The sequence below is a fragment of the Oxyura jamaicensis genome, chromosome 1 (genome assembly GCF_011077185.1).
Source record: "Oxyura jamaicensis isolate SHBP4307 breed ruddy duck chromosome 1, BPBGC_Ojam_1.0, whole genome shotgun sequence".
Taxonomy (NCBI): Eukaryota; Metazoa; Chordata; class Aves; order Anseriformes; family Anatidae; genus Oxyura; species Oxyura jamaicensis.
Window position 1 is genome coordinate 94,363,145 of NC_048893.1, and position 19,025 is coordinate 94,382,169.

Below are 19,025 nucleotides of genomic sequence, written 5' to 3' on the forward strand. Positions count from 1 at the left end.
AGATCCATCACATTAAGAGGAATAGCAACACTGCACCCATCAATTTGTGTGCACAAGCTTATTTACAGCAAATACACAAGCTGCTAGCCTCTCGCTTGTCAGCAACTGTGATTTACTCTGAATTACCTTGTTATCTTTGGGAAGAATCAGCTCTTGGAATATTCATAGGACTGAAATTCTGATGCATTTTTTTTTAGTTCTTGTAGGAGTAAGAAAACTTAAATAAATAGATTATCCCTTAAAAGATTCCCTCTAGAAAGTACTTTAAAAAAAAAAAAAAAAAAAAAAAAAGTATCTTGCAATTCGGGTCATGATTTTTTCAAGTTCAGATTTGATATTAGTGCATTCTGAAAATCCAGGTTTCTCTAGGTCAGAGAGATGGAGAACAGGGCAAGGACAAGCATTTACAGAGACGTATATTTTGGTGGATTTGCTGTGGAAAACGTTACTTTTTCCATAGTTAAGATATACATTACTCTTCCTGGTATCCATGCAACACCAGTCTTATCGTCCATGGGAACAGCAGCTCAAAGATGTTTTGCACTCCTGCATGTTTCATAGCCATTGAGCATTTTTATTTGTACTGTCTGTGTTGCTAGTGTGTCCATGGAACTAGCTGTTTATTGCGCAGGAATATTTTTTTTTCCTGTATGCACATATATTTGTTGTCAGTCTGCTTTAAAGCTGCAAATCATGATTTTCTGTCCTGTTCAATTTTTATAGGCCTATGTCTTTCAGTAACATAACAGAAGCTGATACGAATTCATGAGGATTCAGGGAGGGTTATTCACACAAAAGGCCATCGTGATCGTCTCATGGGATTTTTTTCCCCTTTGCCTAATCTTGTTTTTTTTCCACTTCTTCCTGCTTTGCATCATCTTACCGAAAGCATAGAGCTATAGACAGAATAGGTGAGGTGTCTTAGCTGAATTTACTGATTACTTAGACGAGATCATGGCACTGTAGCTAAAGTAAACCATGATGTTTATACTAGAAATGGACCAAACACTGTGTGTTCATTGGAACATCTGCGAGTTTGGCTTGACAAGTCCCAGAGCAATACATGAAAGCCAACATTTTGTTCCTGCAGCCTAGTAGTGGTGAGGTGTGTTTAATCAAATTAATGATAAGGATACTAAATAAATACTAATCAAAAGCACGGCAAAAAATATGAAACTGAATTTTGGTTATGAAAGTTAGCATCCAGATTGAATGACAAAATAGAAGTTGTTATTAGCTTTCTCTCAGATCTTTTGAGCAGAGCTGAGAAAAGGAAATTGAACAGAATGTTCTTGGAGGTTAAACATCTTTCTGCTCTTTTTGTAGCACTTACAAAGATCAGAGATCGGAGATCAACACCATTTTATTTTGGGAGGTGCACCACAATGTTGCACTGAGGAAAAGGTTTGATTTAATCTCATAGTGAATGTGATTCATTTTTTAAGTCTAGAGATTTATATGTTACCGGTGCCTAATAACTACAGCAACATTTCCTCAATTGTAGGTAGAATGTAATGATAGGACTGGTAAGTGTTATAAGAATTGCTTCGAGGTGGAATTGTTAGAGATAATACATTTCCTTACATCCCATATTTCATCATTTCCTGGCAAGGTGTGTACTGTGAGAATAATTTTCATTTTTTCTGTAACAAAACAGAACTGGCTCTTCTTTGTCTATAATTATTTCTTTCTTACAGATCTGTATGTTGATTCTAACTTAAGTGAACAGACTACAAAGGAGAAAGGTGTCTATATAAGCATTCATAGCTGTTGACTGTTGATTTGTTCTTCTATTTTTACAAGTGCAAAATCCATTGTAAATCTCTTTCCATTGTGAGATGAAGGCACAGCCCAGGAAACCGACAACCACATAAGCTGGAACTTTGTCTCAGAGGTTTTTGCCAAAGAGTTGTCATTTTTAGGCAGAGAAAAATGGCATTTATAGCCTGTTTTCAGTAATACTGAGCATCCAGAAATCCAGGTATTGCCAGTAAGAATTTCAGGTATTCAGCATATTCGACAGTTCTCAACCTCCATCTCTGTTTCTCCTGCTGTTAAATGGAGAAAGTAGCTTCTGCAAAGGGCTGCCATGAGAGTAATTAGTTATGAGCCGTAAAGCACTCTGAAGAGCAAAATGGTGAAGCAGTGTTATGGCACCATTTCAACGTTTAACGAATTTCAGCAAAAAACGCCTCTTGTTTTGGGGAATACTTATGAAATGCAAAGTGTGAAAAACAACTCCTAATTTGGTTACAGTGCTTGGAAAAATCATTATAGGTCAGTGTACCTCAAACTTTATAGGCTTTTACATAAACGTGAAGACAATTGAGGGAACAATACAAAAACAAGCTTGTTTTTCTGATTAAGGGTTTTGTATGGTACATTTGCTGTGATTACCCTGAATCTAAAGAAGGCAGTTTCAGCCCTGAGGTTTTTAACCCTCAAATGCCAGAATAAACAAAGTAATTTAAATTTCCTCATGCTTATTTCTAGTAGACATTTTTTCTGCAGCAGCAATTGACTGCAGCTCCCATATGCTATTGCCAAAAACCTTAAACAACTGATAGATTTTGAAGCACTTTAAAAAGACCAAATGTGCAATAAAATATCATGGCTTTTGTCCATCAACACAGTGTTTGTGTATATTGCAAAAAGCATTACACATAAAAAACCTAATCAGTCCATTGTTCCCATTAATTCTATGTAGCTGTGAGAAACTGAAGACTCATTTTCCCCATATTCTTGTTTTTTTGTTTGTTTATCCAAGTTCAGTCCTGTGGATGAAATTGGAAGTGAGGGCTAGAAAAAACAAGAGCGTGCCATCAACAGCTTTATTTAGACTAATGAGATCATGATTACTTCAGCATCCCAAAGGGAACCTGGGTTGGAAAACACAAGCTGCAGAAAAAAAGCACAGGACAACCTACGTGTGTGTGGCTAGAAAGCTAACCCACAATTGCATCTCCAATGTAAACAGGTGCACTAGTGTTGAAAAGCTTGAAGCTTTTTTGCATTAACACCTGTTCACATGGTACATCAAACATGGTGGCAGCAATTGAATGCGATCTGTAAGCACAGTGAGGATGACAAGTAGACAGATGTGCCATAAGCACCTTGGAAAGGAGATGGCACGCACAAGGATAACATGCTGGGGTGCTGGATTTCTGTAAGAAAGCAGTAACACCAGTATTGACAGCAAAATTTAAGTTTGTATACACAACCAACTAAAAATCTTTAAAATGCAGGTAAAGCTTTTCTACTATCTTGCCTGGTAAAAAGAGCAAGAAGTGAGTGAGATACTGCCACTAAGAATAATTCCCGAAACCATGAAACATGAGATAAAGATGTAGGATTGTATCCTATGACCCTGGACAGATTAAGACTGGAGACGTACTTTTTTCAGCCGAGATAAGTCAGCAGAAGCAGTAGCAGACGCGTTTAAAAGCCAAAGATCTCTAGCACCTACTTGTATTTCAGAAATAGCAATAGTTCCCTATTCAAAAATCATTTGTAGCACGTGATTGCAAAACAGAGGAATGGATGTGAAAAGCATTTAATCCAGGCAGTGAAACACGAGGGCCCAGTGATCAGCTCAAGCAGACAGAGTAAACATAAGAAATGAGCAAGAGAGTGGCTGCATTGGTGGGAGTGTATATTGTGCACACCCTGTGGGATTCAAGACAGAAAGAACAATGAAGAGCTCCCTTTCTGAATGCTACATCTTATCTGGGGAAGAGGACTGGATCCCAGCCTGGTTTTTCTTTCAGGTTGATTTTTATGTTATAGGTGGTGGGGATGAGGGGTTGCATTGCTTTTTTTAATTTATTTTATGTGTGTTATGCCAAAACTGCAGCCTGATCTACCTTTCATTAGCCATAAGAATACGTGCCATAGAGCTATTAATGCTCTGGATAAAGTTTCACAGAGTGTGCCAGAAGGTGTGGAAATTTGTTAAAGAGGATAGATGGCTCACCTAGAGCAATTTCCCAGAGCACGCTCTTGAAGTTGTAATTAGTGAGCTCTCTCATGCCTGGAATACATCAAGTGTCATTCTGGAAATTGCCGATAAGGTGTGGTGGCTTCTTTTCAGTGTTGTTTTTGGACTTGTTGAATCACTGGACACTGAATTTACATATGAAGTTTTTCATCAGCATTAACTTGATGCTGCTGTTTTTACCAGGTGTAACGATGATATCCATTCTTTGCAAGATTAAAGTTCTTTCTTCAGCCCTTCCACCAGAACTAAAGGGACCCTGTGGGTTGTTGGGAACAACTGATGACAATCATGAGACCACTATAGAAATTTTCCAGTCTACACCGAAACAAGCAGTGGAGGGCCACATATCCTGTAACATATACCCCACTTTGTTGTGAGTTTGAAAATAGGTGATGTTCTGATTAGAGTTGCAGCTCTTGAAGTTTTATGTATTTCTGGTTTTGGAAGTAGACGTGCACTTTACACAGAAGATCTTGAAAATAAGCACTCAAAACCATGCATTAGTATTCCATAATTTCACCCTTCATTGATATCAAAACAGGTGTGCTTTAATTTCCTTAAGAGGACAAGGTCAAAATCCAGAAATCAAGGGCAGCAAATTTGTAAACCGAAGAGCTGTCATTTTTAGACAAAGGAGGAGAATGTTTTTTTCTTAAAATGTCATCAAGTTCTGCTGTGTCTGTGATTTATGCTCTTCCCCAGTGCTATTACTGAAAGAGTTTACCTGCATGTACTTTAGATGCCACAGGCAGAGCTGTGCTGGTGGCTGCCTGTTGGAACACACATTGTTTTGCTGCTCTCCTGAAGAGCTTTTGTAATCCATTTCCTTTTTGTGTATATATTCATTTTTTTTTTAGTCCATAAATGTAACTGAGATGATTGAAGAAAGGAAAAAATCAGAGCATATGCTTTTTTATAGCACAGGAAGGGACTTGCTGAAGAAGCTGCACCTGTTTGTTATGCAGGCTGGCTGTGTAAATGCATCATTGCCATGCATTTGTGCCTTAAGGCAGGAGTTAAGCCAACTTTGATGTAACTTAGCCAGAGGCATACCTTTAATTTGCATAGAACCCAAATGCTAAAAAATATTTTAATGGTCATTTATCAGTAAACTTGTGGTTAAAAACATTTTGTCACTTGCTATTCTACCTCTGCTAAATGAACATTTCTAAACTGGGGGCAGGGATGGCCTACCTCATTTTGCATTATTCTAAACTAGGTAGATTTTTTCAGTGAAAAACATGGTTTGGTTTTGTTTTGATCTGTAGAGGTACTCTTAAAGGTCAAAACAAGTTTCAACTACTTTGTTGAAGCTTTTAGGTGAATTCATTAAAGTAAAGCAAAAATCACCATTGCTTGGAGGGTGTATAGCAATTTATATAAATTACTATTCCAAGATAAACCACAGCTGGCTTAGCACCAGTGGCAACTCTGATGTCAGAGAATAATCGCATGTCTCATTACACCATGTATCTTCTTACCTTTGTATTCCAATAGTCTGTTAAACAAAGTACCCCTGAGGGCTGTTTATCCCTAGATAATAGTCTCTACTGTTAAGTACTACTTCATCAAAATGTTTCTTTCTGATGATGTCTTACTGTAATATATCATGGAAGTGACATCTAATATATTATATGATAAAGTAAAATATCCCCTGAGCAAGGTACAGGAATGATAAATTATGTTAATATGTTATTCTCATTATATTATCATCAGTCAGACGATGATTTAGTATGATGTATCATCAGAAAAAGATAATCTAATAGTGTATTACTCAAAACTTTATGCCATCTGGGGAATACAAGGAGTAAATTCAACTGACAAAAGTTGAAAATAGGACAAAAAGGTATTCTAGTCCCACAACTCATGTACAGCCTAAATTAAAATGCATCAAGATACAGAAAAGAGGTAAAAAATGTAAGTCTAGGAAGTGCAATACTAAGAAATATTGCTATTACAGAGGTCAGAAGTAAATTTTCAGTGCCTGTAAACCAACGTTATGGTGGTATTAGCCATTGTGTAATATATTAGCATCACCGTTGGTATGACTGGAGCTTCCATGTAAGTGTCAGTCAATGCTTTGTCCTTGTAAGCTAGTGATGGTAGTGAAATAGAAACTAACTTGACGTTCAGTGCCCTTTATTCATTTGACAGAGATTTAGTTCAACGTGGGTATCTGCAAGAAGGCTCAACCGCATTTCTGTGCCAAACCATTCATCATCAAACAGATGGTTATCCTATTATTCAACAATTTGCATGCTGACATGCTGCAGTGATCTATGGATGATACCAGTATGTCACTAAACCAAATAGAAATATCAGAGAAACTTTGTTGTGAAGCAGTCCCTTAGACAGAAAACTACTCCCTCATGTTAATTCCCTTGTAATTTTTTGGTGATATGTTTCATCTTTATTTGTGTAGTTATAGTATGATAACACTGTGTCGTAGCTTCTGTCATAACAGGATTCATTGGTCATAGGATCAGAAAAAAATGTTTTCATGAGCAGCAAATTAATGAAGCCATACAGTTATCCTAGTTCTCAGGCTATCTTCTGGAACCTCAATAGTATGACTTCTCATCTCAAAGTCTTCAAATGGCACTTTCACAGTACCTTCAGTTTCTTGGTGTGCTCCAACAGTTTCACTTCCCTGGTAAGACTTAGATCCCTCCCTTGTCCCTGTGGCCTCGTATAACATCAAACTACTCATAATCCCCTTCTGTGTCCCTATACCATCTCCCCAGTAGCCCTAGCATTTGCCTGGTTTCTTGAGCTTGGAAAGAAGTAATGTGTTGTGCCCAGCAGACCAGCTAGTGTGCAGCCTGACCTGCAACCCAGCTACTGCCTTCTGCTCTCAGAACAGCTGTGAACTGAGCTCTTCTGCCTTTCCTTCAGGAGAAATACTGTCAGTTCTCTCCTTTGTTCAAATACCGCTTTTAATTAAGTAGGGGTGAAAACAGGAAGCAATCAGGTGCTTAAATGTAGAGGTCCAGCGTCCTCTGAGACATCAAGCAGTACCTGAGATATCTGCAGAGGACTGCAGATGTGACGCTGTGGGAGACCTGCATTTTCCTAAAATAGCAAGTGACAGTGCCAAAAGGGACGCTTGACACCACGTTTAGGTGACTTAACCAAGCCTTTGATGTCTTTCCAATCTCTACCTTTCTCTCATACATGCCTCTTGAAATTGCTGGTGGTTCAAAGCGTGGGGGTTGATGGTCAGGCATGCAGCTGTAGCTCACGCACTTTGGTTCTTTGGAGAACCAGCAGGGCGGCATTGGGTGTGCTTTGGTGCAGCACAGGAGAAATGGCCATTATGGTCCTCGTTATGGTCCTCTTGTCTGCTGAGCCTCACTGCACACCCTGGCTTTGGCAAGCAGTTTCTCGTCTTTGTCAGAGCTCTGTGTCCCCAGATGGGAAGGTGGGAGATGGTGCCCAGTATTTGGCCATTCCCTGGTCCCTGTTATGCTTCAAAACCCATGGCCCTTTTCCTTTGTCAGCATCTGTTCTCCTGTCTCCCCAGCAATAAATAAACAATATTTTTATGTAGGATGTGGGTTCACTTAGAGACATGAAACTTGCAAGTTTCCCAACAGTCTGGGCATAATTGTACTATTTTTTATTTATTTTTTTCACCCCAAAGTGACTTTATTTATTGCTGAAGATATGAGGCTGTAATCTTTACAAGATAACGTCCATGGAATAAACATAAGACCTCCACACACACCCAGTAGCCGCCTTGCACTGTAACAGGGCAGTATTTTTACAGATAACACTCTGCCAGTTTATCTCCTTAGTACTCAGTCCTTTTTCTATTGCTAAAACGTAGCATCTGCTGAACTATTTATTTCCTTTTGTCAATTATTTTAGCCATCTAGGATATATTTAATCATTGGGGTCCATTACAAAGGTGTATAAATGTAATCATAGAATCAACAACATTTTGTGATCCTTCAGATAGCTGTCTAAAATTATACTGTCTCACATAAAGAACACCTCACTTCAGATGTCTTTAAAATGTTTAGCTTTTAATTTGAAATATATATATATATTTACTGTCGATAGCATGTTCACTGTCCACTCTCTTTCAGTCACACTTTTACACCATGTCGCATTTTTTACACCGTATTTTACCCGCAAGTCCACTGAGAACAGAGAATGGGAAGACTGATCAAACTCAGGCAGCCCCAGTGCTTTTTAGCTCAGTAGCACATTTCCAAAATGCAAATAGTAGCAAACTCCAAGGGAAGGCTATAGGAAGAGAGTGTGGCCAACAGAACTGAGGAAGTGATTGTCCCCCTGTACAGGGCTCTGGTGAGGCCACACCTCAAATGTCACACTCAGTTCAGGGCCCCTCATGACAAGAAGGACATGAAGGGGCTGGAACATGTCCGAAGAAGGGTAACAAAGCTGCTGAAGGGTCTAGAGAACAAGTTTTATGAGGAGCGGCTGAGGGCACTGTGGTTATTTGGCTTAGAGAAAAGGAGGCATGGGGGAGACTTTACTGCTCTTTACAACTACCTCAAAGGACTTTGCAGAGGGATGGGGTGCTAGTATCTTCATCCGAGCATCAAGCAAGAGGATATGGCCTCAAGTTGCACCAGGGGGAGGTTTAGGTTGGATATTAGGAAAAATTTCTTCACTGAAAGGATTGTGAGTCATTGGAACAGGCTGCCCAGGGAAGTGGCTGAGTCACCATCCCCAGAGGTATTCAAAAGACACGTGGATGTGGTGCTTAGAGACATGGGTTAGTGATAGGCTTGGTAGTACTCGGTTAACAGTTGGACTTGATGACCTTGGAGGTCCTTTCCAACCTAAATGATTCTATGATTCCCAATTAGAGGAATCAGAGGTGTGTATCTTTCATGAATATTTCTTCTGTAAGTTCATCTAGTTACTTTTTGGGGATGTTTGTATTTTTAGAGTCCACAGCATCCTATGGCTATAAATGTCATTGTGAAGCAAACAAAAAAACTCATTTTTTTGTTGTTCTTAATCTGCTTTTTGCCACTTACATGTGATATACCCTGGTTCTCTACTCTAAGCAGACACATATACTCTCCACCTATTTTCCTCTCCATTATATTTAGGGTTGCTTAGATCTCTGTTACGTTCTTTTATTCCATACATTTGAACATCCCTCATGTCTTTTTCTGCAGATCTGTTAGCTTCTGTTAGTGTGTCCTTTTTGGATGGGGGATGAAGACTACAATCAGTAAACAATATACAGGAATACAGGAATAAAGTAGGTTTCAACAGACATATTTTTTTAATTTCCTGATCATTTATACGTCTTAATTTCCTTTTTTTTTTTTTGTTTTTTTACTCTTCAGTCTGTGTTGAGCATGGAGTTGATAATTCCACAGAACTGTCTGTTTTAACCACAACATTTCAGTCTTGAACAGTGATAGGTTACTAGAGTCCTGTTGTTTTTTTTATGTAAAGTTAGAAGCATTTTATTTTGTGTGCTTCACTTCATGACACTGAATTTTGTGCCACTTTATAAGTTGGCAATTCAGTATCATAAGATTCTGGGCAAACTGGTGGGCACCATCCCTGTCACCCTCCTTGATACCATGAATACCTTTCAATTATTAGCACAGTTTTACCTGTTCGGTGTCCAGTCTGTATTGTAGATTCCTTCTACATACACTGCCAGCAGGACATTAGCATTGATCCCTGGGGGCTGCCGCTCTAAAAACTGACCTTTTCCTTCTGACTGTTTGTTTCCTATCTTTAAAGCAGTTTCTAATCCATGAACTGACTGAAACTTAAAGAACCGTCAAACTCCTTCAGGATAAAATGAGAAGTGACCTCACAAAAATGTGAGCGGAAGATTTAATTCATCCGTTACTGAGATATTAATTCTCCTCTGCGCTTCCTGACCCAGCTGGGATGAAATGTAAAGCAACGATACTTGTAGAGTGGCTTAGCCTCATAATAATTCTGATCATCGTCATCTATGTATGACGCTGTAACTCTCAAAAGAGAAGCCTATCTTTTGTGATGTTTCTGACACATTCTAGAACAAAGTTTTTAAGAAGCCTTAGATAAATAAAACCTAGTGTGCCCCACAGCAAGCTGTATGTGAATTCAATATCAGGTCCCTACATTCTCTCTAGTGCAGCACCCCAAAAATTCCTTTGCAGCCTCATTTTGAAGAAAACAAGCAAATCTTTTATTAATGTAATATGCAAATGTATACTGGAGACAGTACTGAAGCCTATACACTGTTAATTTTGCATTTAAATCCATTTTTCTTTGTCCTCAATTTCCAAGCTCCTGTATGCTTCTGAATTCTTATTGGCCTCTTCTAATTGCATGCTGTGGGAGGAATCATGGCAGGGGTTTGGGGATAAGGCAGTCAAGTCTGAATGATCTGGGCATTATGGCAGCACAGAGAGAGGTCACTCGATCACTGAAACATGGGAACTATTTGTTGTGCATGTCAACTAGATATTCATGTTGAAATCACTAGCTGTGAAATCATTAATGATAGTTAATGACATGAAGTGTTCAAGCAGCACATGGTAACAGTTTACTTGTGATCCAATAATAAACACTTCACGGAGCCCTGGGGAAGTCAGGGGCATCATTTCAGAGGCAAGTCTTGATTGATACTTTCAAGAAAGCATAATGCCTGGGAACCATTCTTTTTTTGACTCAACTTGCTTGTTTTTGGAGAAATATTTGTATCCAGTAACTCAATTTTGCAGTAAGAGTGGATCTTATGGCAAATTTCTTTGTTACGGAGTTGTGTGATGTAAGGTATCCTTCAAATAAGCATCTCAGAACAAATCCTCTTCACCTTTTCCATTGACTTCAGTAGAACTAGTCATGTAAACGATGTGAATAGGCTTTGGGTGTGCAGGTTGAAGGACTCTGTAGGAGTAACTTTCAAGAAATTGGTTACGGCTGTAATGTGAGCTGTGCTGACACAGCTGGCAGATAGCTTGAAATTGATGCTCTCAAAAAGAGATAGATCTTTGCCAGAAATATTAGTTTCAAGAAAAATGACCTTTTTTCCTATCTTTACTGTCAAGTAGCGCTATAGTTTCTAAACTGGATTTGTAGAGATGCATGACTCTGATATTTAATTTCAGAAAAAGAAATAATTTCTTTGTTATTGATGGCCAAGCACCCAATATTGTAAAATTCACTGGTGCATTCTTGGTGCTAGGGAAATGCCAAGGTCCACCTCTACAACATTTGGAGGTTCCCTGCCCCCACCAGTCTTAACATTACCTTTCAAAAAAACAGTCTCAAGGAGGTTTTGTAGAATACTTGTGTTTATCTGTCTTTGTACAAGTGTCTGGTTCTTACCAGGACTGTGAGGACACCACCAGGCCTCCTCTGGGGCCTCTCCCCACCGTGCGCATGGGCCCAGGACCCCTCTCCATCAGCACTGCAGCTGGCCAGCCCGGTCCTGTTGGATTGGAGATGTTCAGATTTGCTGGATTGACCTTGGCTTGCTACCTTGCCTTTGCCTGATGCTCACAGGGCTGTCGACAGTGCCCGTTACCATCACCACCTTGCTCTGCTCATGCTGCCAGGCACCGTGGGGTGCACCTGGTCCACAAGGGCATTCCCAGCCTCCATCACAGCTGCTCCCAGCTCTCCTTCCCTTTGGGAGCAGCCCTGCTCTTGCATCTCTCTGACACCTCTACCTGTCAACTTCTGAAAGTTAAATCTTTTTTCTTTTTCTCTTTTTTTCCTTCTTCCTCCTCACTTTCTTCTCCCTTCTTCTTCAGAAACAAAACAACCAAAAAAAAAAAAAAAAAAAAACAACTCACAACTCAATGAATTTTCAGCTTTGGAGGACTGGAACTGTTCCCAGTTTCAACCACAAGCTTCTTTTGCTTGATCACTGGAATGAACTTCATTCATTTGAAAATGAAAGAATATACATTCTTAAAATAAATGGGTAAAAACCTTTGGTCTTTTAATGAGCACCTTGTAAATGAAGGCATCGTGGCTAGCAAGGAAAGTTATCTGTAGAATAGTTATTTACACAGACAAGATACAATGATGTCAACCACCTGCGTTTGGTCACTTGCTGTATCTTTGTCATTGTATAAAGTTCTTTAAATTGCACTGTCAAGAAAACATGATTGCAGGACAGATGTAAGTGGTCAGAAATATTCACTACCATTTCACTTATGTGGATTTTGAGGGTCAAAGCTATGCATTTTTATCAGACTCCTTATTATCTTTCAACCTAAGTGAAGATCAAAGCCTCAGACCAGGCAAGGGATTGCATGTTGAAGTGTTTTGTCTCGAAGGAAATACTACCACAGCTACTGATGAGAATTCCTGTTGTTCTATATGATGTTCCTAATTTCAGAATTCTTCAATATTTAGAAGAGTGTTATAGTATTTTAATTCTGTAATTTCTGAATTTAGCAATAGTCTTTTATATTAAAAGTCAATAGAGTAGGATTCTTCACTCAGAGGGTGGTGAGGCACTGGTGAGGCCCAGAGGGGTTGTGGAGACATTCCTGGAGGTGTTCAAGACTATCTTAGTTGAGGAAGCTGAGGAAAGCTGATCTAGTGGGTAGCACCCTTACCTATGGCAGGGGGATTGGAGTTAGATGATCTTTAAGGTTCCTTCCACCCGGAGCCATTCAAGGATTCTAAGATATATCTGTGTTTCTGGAAATTTTGGTGTGTATGTGTGTAATTGATAAATTCAAACTTGCTGATGACCTTTAGGAATGACTGGTCAGGTGTAGTAGTTTGTAGAAGCATCCTGCTGTACCTCTAATCTTAATGCTAGTTAACATGAAGTGTTTCTGATGATCTGTGGACAATTTTTTCATTTTGGCTGTTTTAGTTCTGGCGATATCTTAAGTGCTGATTTTTTCCATCCGCCAACAGCTTTCCTCCATTTTGAAGACACAAATATACATGTGCTGTATGGGTTAATATTCACTAAAATGACATACTGTCAAAATCATAACTTATAAAAAATCGATAGTTAACTTTAGGGGAAATAAATCAAGTTCCACATATTTAACATTTTATTCAGGATATATATATATATTTTCCCAGAGATTAAAAGGAAATCCTGTCTTTTGGAAATTTGGGGTGTTTTGTTTGTTTCAGTTCTGAGTGAAATGAAAGACTGGCAGAACTGGCTACAGTCAGGCAGAATGAAGGCAAATTCTGAAAAGCCTTTTCAGAACCTTTTTGCTATCCTGACGTGAAGTTTCTCTGATATTCCAATAGTGTCTAGAGAATGTTGATAATACTGAATAATTCTAAATAATGATTTGAAAATGCTAAATTCTGAGTATTTGTAACTTTGTGCGTGAAAAACTCCATTCATATGCTCAAATAAAAGCATTGCTCCAGTAAATTGGGGTACAGAATGATGAATTGTGTCCAATATTTAAAACTAATCTCTCGTCACTTCTCTCTCTTCACTCTTAAGTTCTTTTTCCCATTTCTGTCACATGGGGTGGAGAAAAAGACAGATACTACACTAGTGTCATGGAAAATTGCCCATTTCAGTAACATCATACATAAGAGAATAGTAAGTGACAGATACATAGGAACTGCTCTGCCAGATTAGACTAATGGTGCATGTAGTTCACTGTCTCTTGTCCTGGAAAGAGACAGTTCTAGGTGTCTGTGGATCTGGAACTGATGGGTTTGTGCCTCAGCATTTCATAAAACCTCAATCACTTCTGTGACAGTCCCTCTGCATGCTCTGTCACTCAAGGAAAACAAGGAACAGACTTTCCAACAGAAATAGGTACTGTTTCACATCACTGTTAGTTCTGAGGACATCATGGGGCCCGATGCATGGTGTTTTTTTCTGGCAGCTTACGTATATCACTGTCTTTGCACATCCATTAAGAGCTCGTAAATCTTACCTTCAATTTTATATCTGAGGTTTTCAGTGGAGTCACTCCTTTCTTTAATTAGCTAGCAGGGTATGCCAAAGGTTCTGGGCATCTAACAGACTTTCTTCTTTGCTTCTTTGCCCTCTGTATCATTTTTCACATCAAGGATTTTGAGCTGATGTATCCCGACCTTCACCTTAGTGGAATAATGGGCTGTAGCTGCCAGTTACATTGTTCTGCTCCAGTGTTAAAACATGTTTAAATATTTAATTAAAGAAACTGTTTGTGCCTCTTGTTTCTTCAGAAAGATGTCAACCATGTAAAATGAAATATATAAAAAAATCAAATTGGAGTTGGCAAAAATGCAGAGTAAGGAATAGACTTTGCTGCCTGTTGGACAATACCTAATGTCAGTGTCAGTTGCTCGCCAGTGTCTTTTCACATAGCAGATCATAAGCACTTTTTTGTTGTAAGCTCAAATAAGAGACAGCATTTTGGGAAGACTCTCTCTCTGGTGCATTGCTTTAGGCAAAGAAAGGCTTTCTGTAACAAATAATTCCAATTCTGTCATTAAACATGTGGCAAACTGCTATTGCCAGCTCTACTGGTAAAGCCAGCATCTGTGTGTGTGTGGGTGGGCAAGGGGGTAAATTTCATTCCAGGAGCTGATCTCTGAGCAGTTCTACACATGAAGCAATGTCAGCCTAATAACTCTAATTCCAAGTGGATCCTTGACATTGCATAGTGAAATTACGTATTAAATGACAATCAAGAAAAATATCAGGAGCTAGACAGTGTTCAGCAGGAAGTGTATGCAAAAAAGGATTATGCAAAAATTCTAATAATTTGAATTGCAGTGTTCGTATTCTTTTACTATACAAAAATGAAATTAGTTTGTCACTGATGTCATTATTAATGTATGAGGTGAAGCAGAAATACAGCATAGTTCCTAAAACCACTTCTGTCCCTTCCCCTCTTCCCCACTCCCCCAACAACCCCCTCTTCCTTTCCCCCTCCCCCCCAAAAAAAAAAAAAAAAAAAAAAAAAGCATTAAAAGTGTGCTCAAGGGCTTTCTGATACATGGAGCTGTCACAGATTGCATCACTACAGTAGTAAAATGTAGATGATTTATAAATTAACTTGAAGGTGGAGCATTGTATAAGCATAAGTATTTACTGTTTTCCTAATTAGATCAAAATATAAAAAGAAATGTCCAATACCAGTAACAGTGTTTATTACGCTAACCAAATACAGGAATTACATTTGGGGCTATTTTAAACCTTAAGTGCCCTTCTATTATGCATGAGCAGCTATTACTATTGTTCAGTTATATATGTGTTTTAAGGTAGTCATATCACAATCTCCACCTTTTGAATTATTTTCAAATAAATAAAACAACTTTTTTGCATAAAAAGATATTCTGCAAACATAATTAATTGTTGAAATTCACATTTTTATTAATATTATGTCACGTTTAAGAGGAATCCACTTTGAAATTTTAGAGATTTTGCTTCATTTTGCCATTAGGGCTAGCAGAAAAGATTTTCTTTTGCATTACAACACTGAGCACATCTTATGCCCTTGAACATGAGCTGCCTTGAATTTTGTTAAGATGCTGTTCTCCATTCTCATTTTCACACTCAATGAGCCACTACTGTTTCAGTCCAAAAAGGATCAGTCAGTAAAGCTACATGATGAAACTAGTTACAGAGTCTAGTCAGATTCTTTGAAACTCATTTATATTTAGTCAACAGTCCACAAGTTGAGCTGCAAAAGCTGCTCAAGATGACAACAGTGACTGCTTTTTTGAGTATAATTTGGGAATTCATAATCAGATTGATGCGGGGAAAAAAAAAAAAAAAAAAAAACTTTACAAAATAATTATGCACATTGATATCCATATGACGTTAAATTGTTAATGTCAAATTCTGTAAATATCCAAAATACTCTTTATTTGTATGTACAGATTTGTGCTTTCCCTAAAAGTAGATTAAAAAGTAGGCTTTTTATTAAAATTAAAATACTGATAAATGATTAATAAAAGTATACGAAATGTAGGTTCACTGTAAATGTGTAGACTCATCAATTTGTCATGATAAACAATGTGAAAGTCTGTTAGTAACACGATAATTTAAACTGGTAGGTTTTTTTTCCTATTAGCTCGTGAGACTTACGAGGAAAGAAAATATGGATTTATTTTTTTTTTTGAATCCTCCCTCAAATGCTGTTGTAGCACTTCAGAAGGTATCCTGAACGGGCATAAAGCAAAAGGTAGCATGGATTGTTTGCTGAGGCTAGATTCAGAGAGTAAACTCTCATTGCTGTCCTATATTATCTGGCAGCCAGGATTAATATGCTGTGATGAGGAAGAGCATTTAGGATTTTCAGGGTAGCGTCTCTTTTAATATGGGTCAGCATGAAGGTTGTGTACTTTATTAAAAATGCATGTGTCCAGGTCCAAAATAAGGAGTTAAGTGCTTGCCACAACCCTGTGACTTATGCCAGGAAAATACCAATTGCCCCCTCCCCCCCCCGGGAAACCTGCAAAATCCAGGGATCTGAGAATGGAATACATAAAATTGACAACAAAGTGTTTAAAAATAAAGGACTAAGCTTCAGCCCGTAAAAAATATAAGGACCCAGACTGTGATGTGAGGACATATTTAACCTCAGTCCCCACTCACTGTGATGAACTCTTCTCCGCAGTTCATCTGTTTCTGGGGAACACATCCTTCTGGTTGGGCAGCCCACTGCATTGTGTTCATCTGGGGCACACAATATTTAAATATTTAAATCTCACTGCCTAAGGAGGCCTGGGCTTACGCATCCCACCAAAATACCATTGCAGACTGTGAGTCATCAAACACCAAATGTTCTCATCTAATTTATTTAGAAATCAGGTTTGTCTTTCCATGGAGAATGTCCTATCATAAATCTCCGGTGGCATCCTGTTTTTCCATTCTCGTACCCAAGTGCGTTTGTAATTGCTTCCCAAGTGGAACAGCTGTACCGGGGAGGGATGAGGAGCATCATCGCACCCTGCAGCCGTAACACACGCTGGGCAGGGCCCGCTCAGGGATGGCAGCAGGGGTGGCATTAAGGCCTTTGCATCTCGTGCATCCCAGGTGAATGAGCCGGTCCCCAGGTTATTGGATTAAAGAAAGTAAAACAGGGGGGCAGGTGGTATTTTGGGCAAAAATACAACACAAAGTGTTACCTTTATCTTACTGCTGTGAAAATCAGTAGGCAGTTTGCTACTGATGCCAACCAGACCTGTGTGAGGCCAAAACTGAGCAGGCAAAGGCTTTAAACAAACATCTGCAAAAAGTGTAAGCTTGTGCAGAGGACTCTCTTAGCCATCATACAACTTAAATGCTAACCATACATTTTTCATCAGAAGGTGGTTGTCAGGGATGAGAAGTTAGCTTTCTGGCACAGACACCGAGCTTTGCTTTTGAACACTTCCTGGTAAAAGAAACCTACTCAGAGTCAATTTTGCATCAGGCCTCAACAGCTCACAGACAAATATTTTTGTGTATATTCAAAGCAAATTACCCGAGATTTGCATACTTGTTTTTAACTGTGGCTTCTCTTCTAGTGCCAAATCGTTGTTCTAGTTCATTTCTTCTTTTGTTTCTGTCAGAAATAAAATCATGACACTGAGCAGAGACTATTACTGCTGGTTGAAAGCAACTCCTGCTAAGCTCAGCTCCACTGCCTGCCTCCTCCTACCATCTAGTGGCACCGCAAGCATACTGCTCGCTCACTCAAAACAACCTCTTTGAAAAGTTATGCCGAGAATGATAATAAATACATAGTTTCGAATTGAGAAATGGAGAAGAAACACTTTGCTGTGAAAAGGAAAAATAGGTTTTTGTACATAAACTATTTGTGGAAGTGTAGAACAGATGCAGTGAAGTAAATTAGTAATGTCAGAGAAAAAATATGCATATTGTGGTTTCCAAAAGAGTAAGTCAGGTTTGTGGATTTAATTCTTACTCCCATTTTTTGCTGGTAGCACTTGAATTTAAAGTTGAAAGCTGCAGAACAAAATTATTCAATACCCTAAGAAAATGCCTACTAGAAACAAACTTGGTTTGCTATTTACCTAGATATTTAAAGGGCACAAACCAAAAACAAAATACATTATCAAAAGTAAAGAATAATAGAAAGGCTATAGCTTCCTTTCTGCATATATAATTTTATTAAGTGCTTTGGGTATTCTCTTTTGCAAAAAATGTTTCTGTTCCATTCGAGGAAAGAGATTAAATGTCAACTTATTAGGAATCTCAAATTTGTTTGTTTTTCAATCAAAAGACATGTTCTGACTAATTATATGACCTTGAATGAACATGAATCATCTAAAAAGTTTTCTGTTCTCTGAACTGAGATTTTTTTCAAGAAGCGCTGGTTTTGGTGAATTAGACTACAGACAAAACCAAATTTCTATCAGATTCTGAAAAATAGTTATTTCTTCCTTTTTGCTTGCAGCAAATTGACAAAGCAAATTGATGGAAGGCAGAACTTGGCATGTAGGATACCTTTTCTTTTAAACAATTGCTATTCTGTTTTCCAGTCATATTGATACATTGTCAACATATTTTGCAGGGTGGAAAAATCCCCATACGGTGGACTGCTCCTGAAGCTATAGCTTACCGTAAGTTCTCTTCAGCAAGCGATGCATGGAGCTATGGGATTGTAATGTGGGAAGTGATGTCCTACGGTGAGAGGCCATACTGGGAGATGTCCAACCAGGATGTAAGTACTGCATAGGACTACTCTGCACGTTGTTGAAATGTTCCTTGAAAATGGTTGTCTTTCTCTGCCCTGCTTTGCTTTCTCATTCACTTTCCAGGCTGCAACCTCAACTTATGTAAATCAGCATAACTCTTATCAACTTCAGTGGAATAGATAATTTATGCAACCTGGAGACTTGGCCCTCTATTACCAATAACTTGACTAGCTTCGTCCAAGGATTAAACACATATTACAGAGTCATAGGCAGCTTGCCCGGTTTTGGTGATGGATATATGTGGCTTTCATCCAAATCCCTGGGAATCTGCATCAGATAGGCAATTTGATGCAGTTCTCAGTTAAGCTATAAATCAAAACTGGAGGGAAGACTGGAACTATTCTGATGATAAATTTGGCCCATTATCTCCATTACAGTCTGACAGTAT

The 19,025-nt window shown here is 38.6% G+C and overlaps 1 protein-coding gene across 4 annotated transcripts in view; it reads left to right on the plus strand.

Annotated features, from left to right (window-relative positions):
* EPHA6 (EPH receptor A6) overlaps positions 1-19,025 on the plus strand; it is a 511,169-nt gene that overhangs the window by 467,390 nt on the left and 24,754 nt on the right. For all 4 annotated transcript variants that reach the window (XM_035315198.1, XM_035315200.1, XM_035315199.1 and 1 more), the window contains one exon: positions 18,454-18,603. In XM_035315198.1, the coding sequence (XP_035171089.1) occupies positions 18,454-18,603 (150 nt within the window). The remainder of the gene's footprint in view (positions 1-18,453; positions 18,604-19,025) is intronic.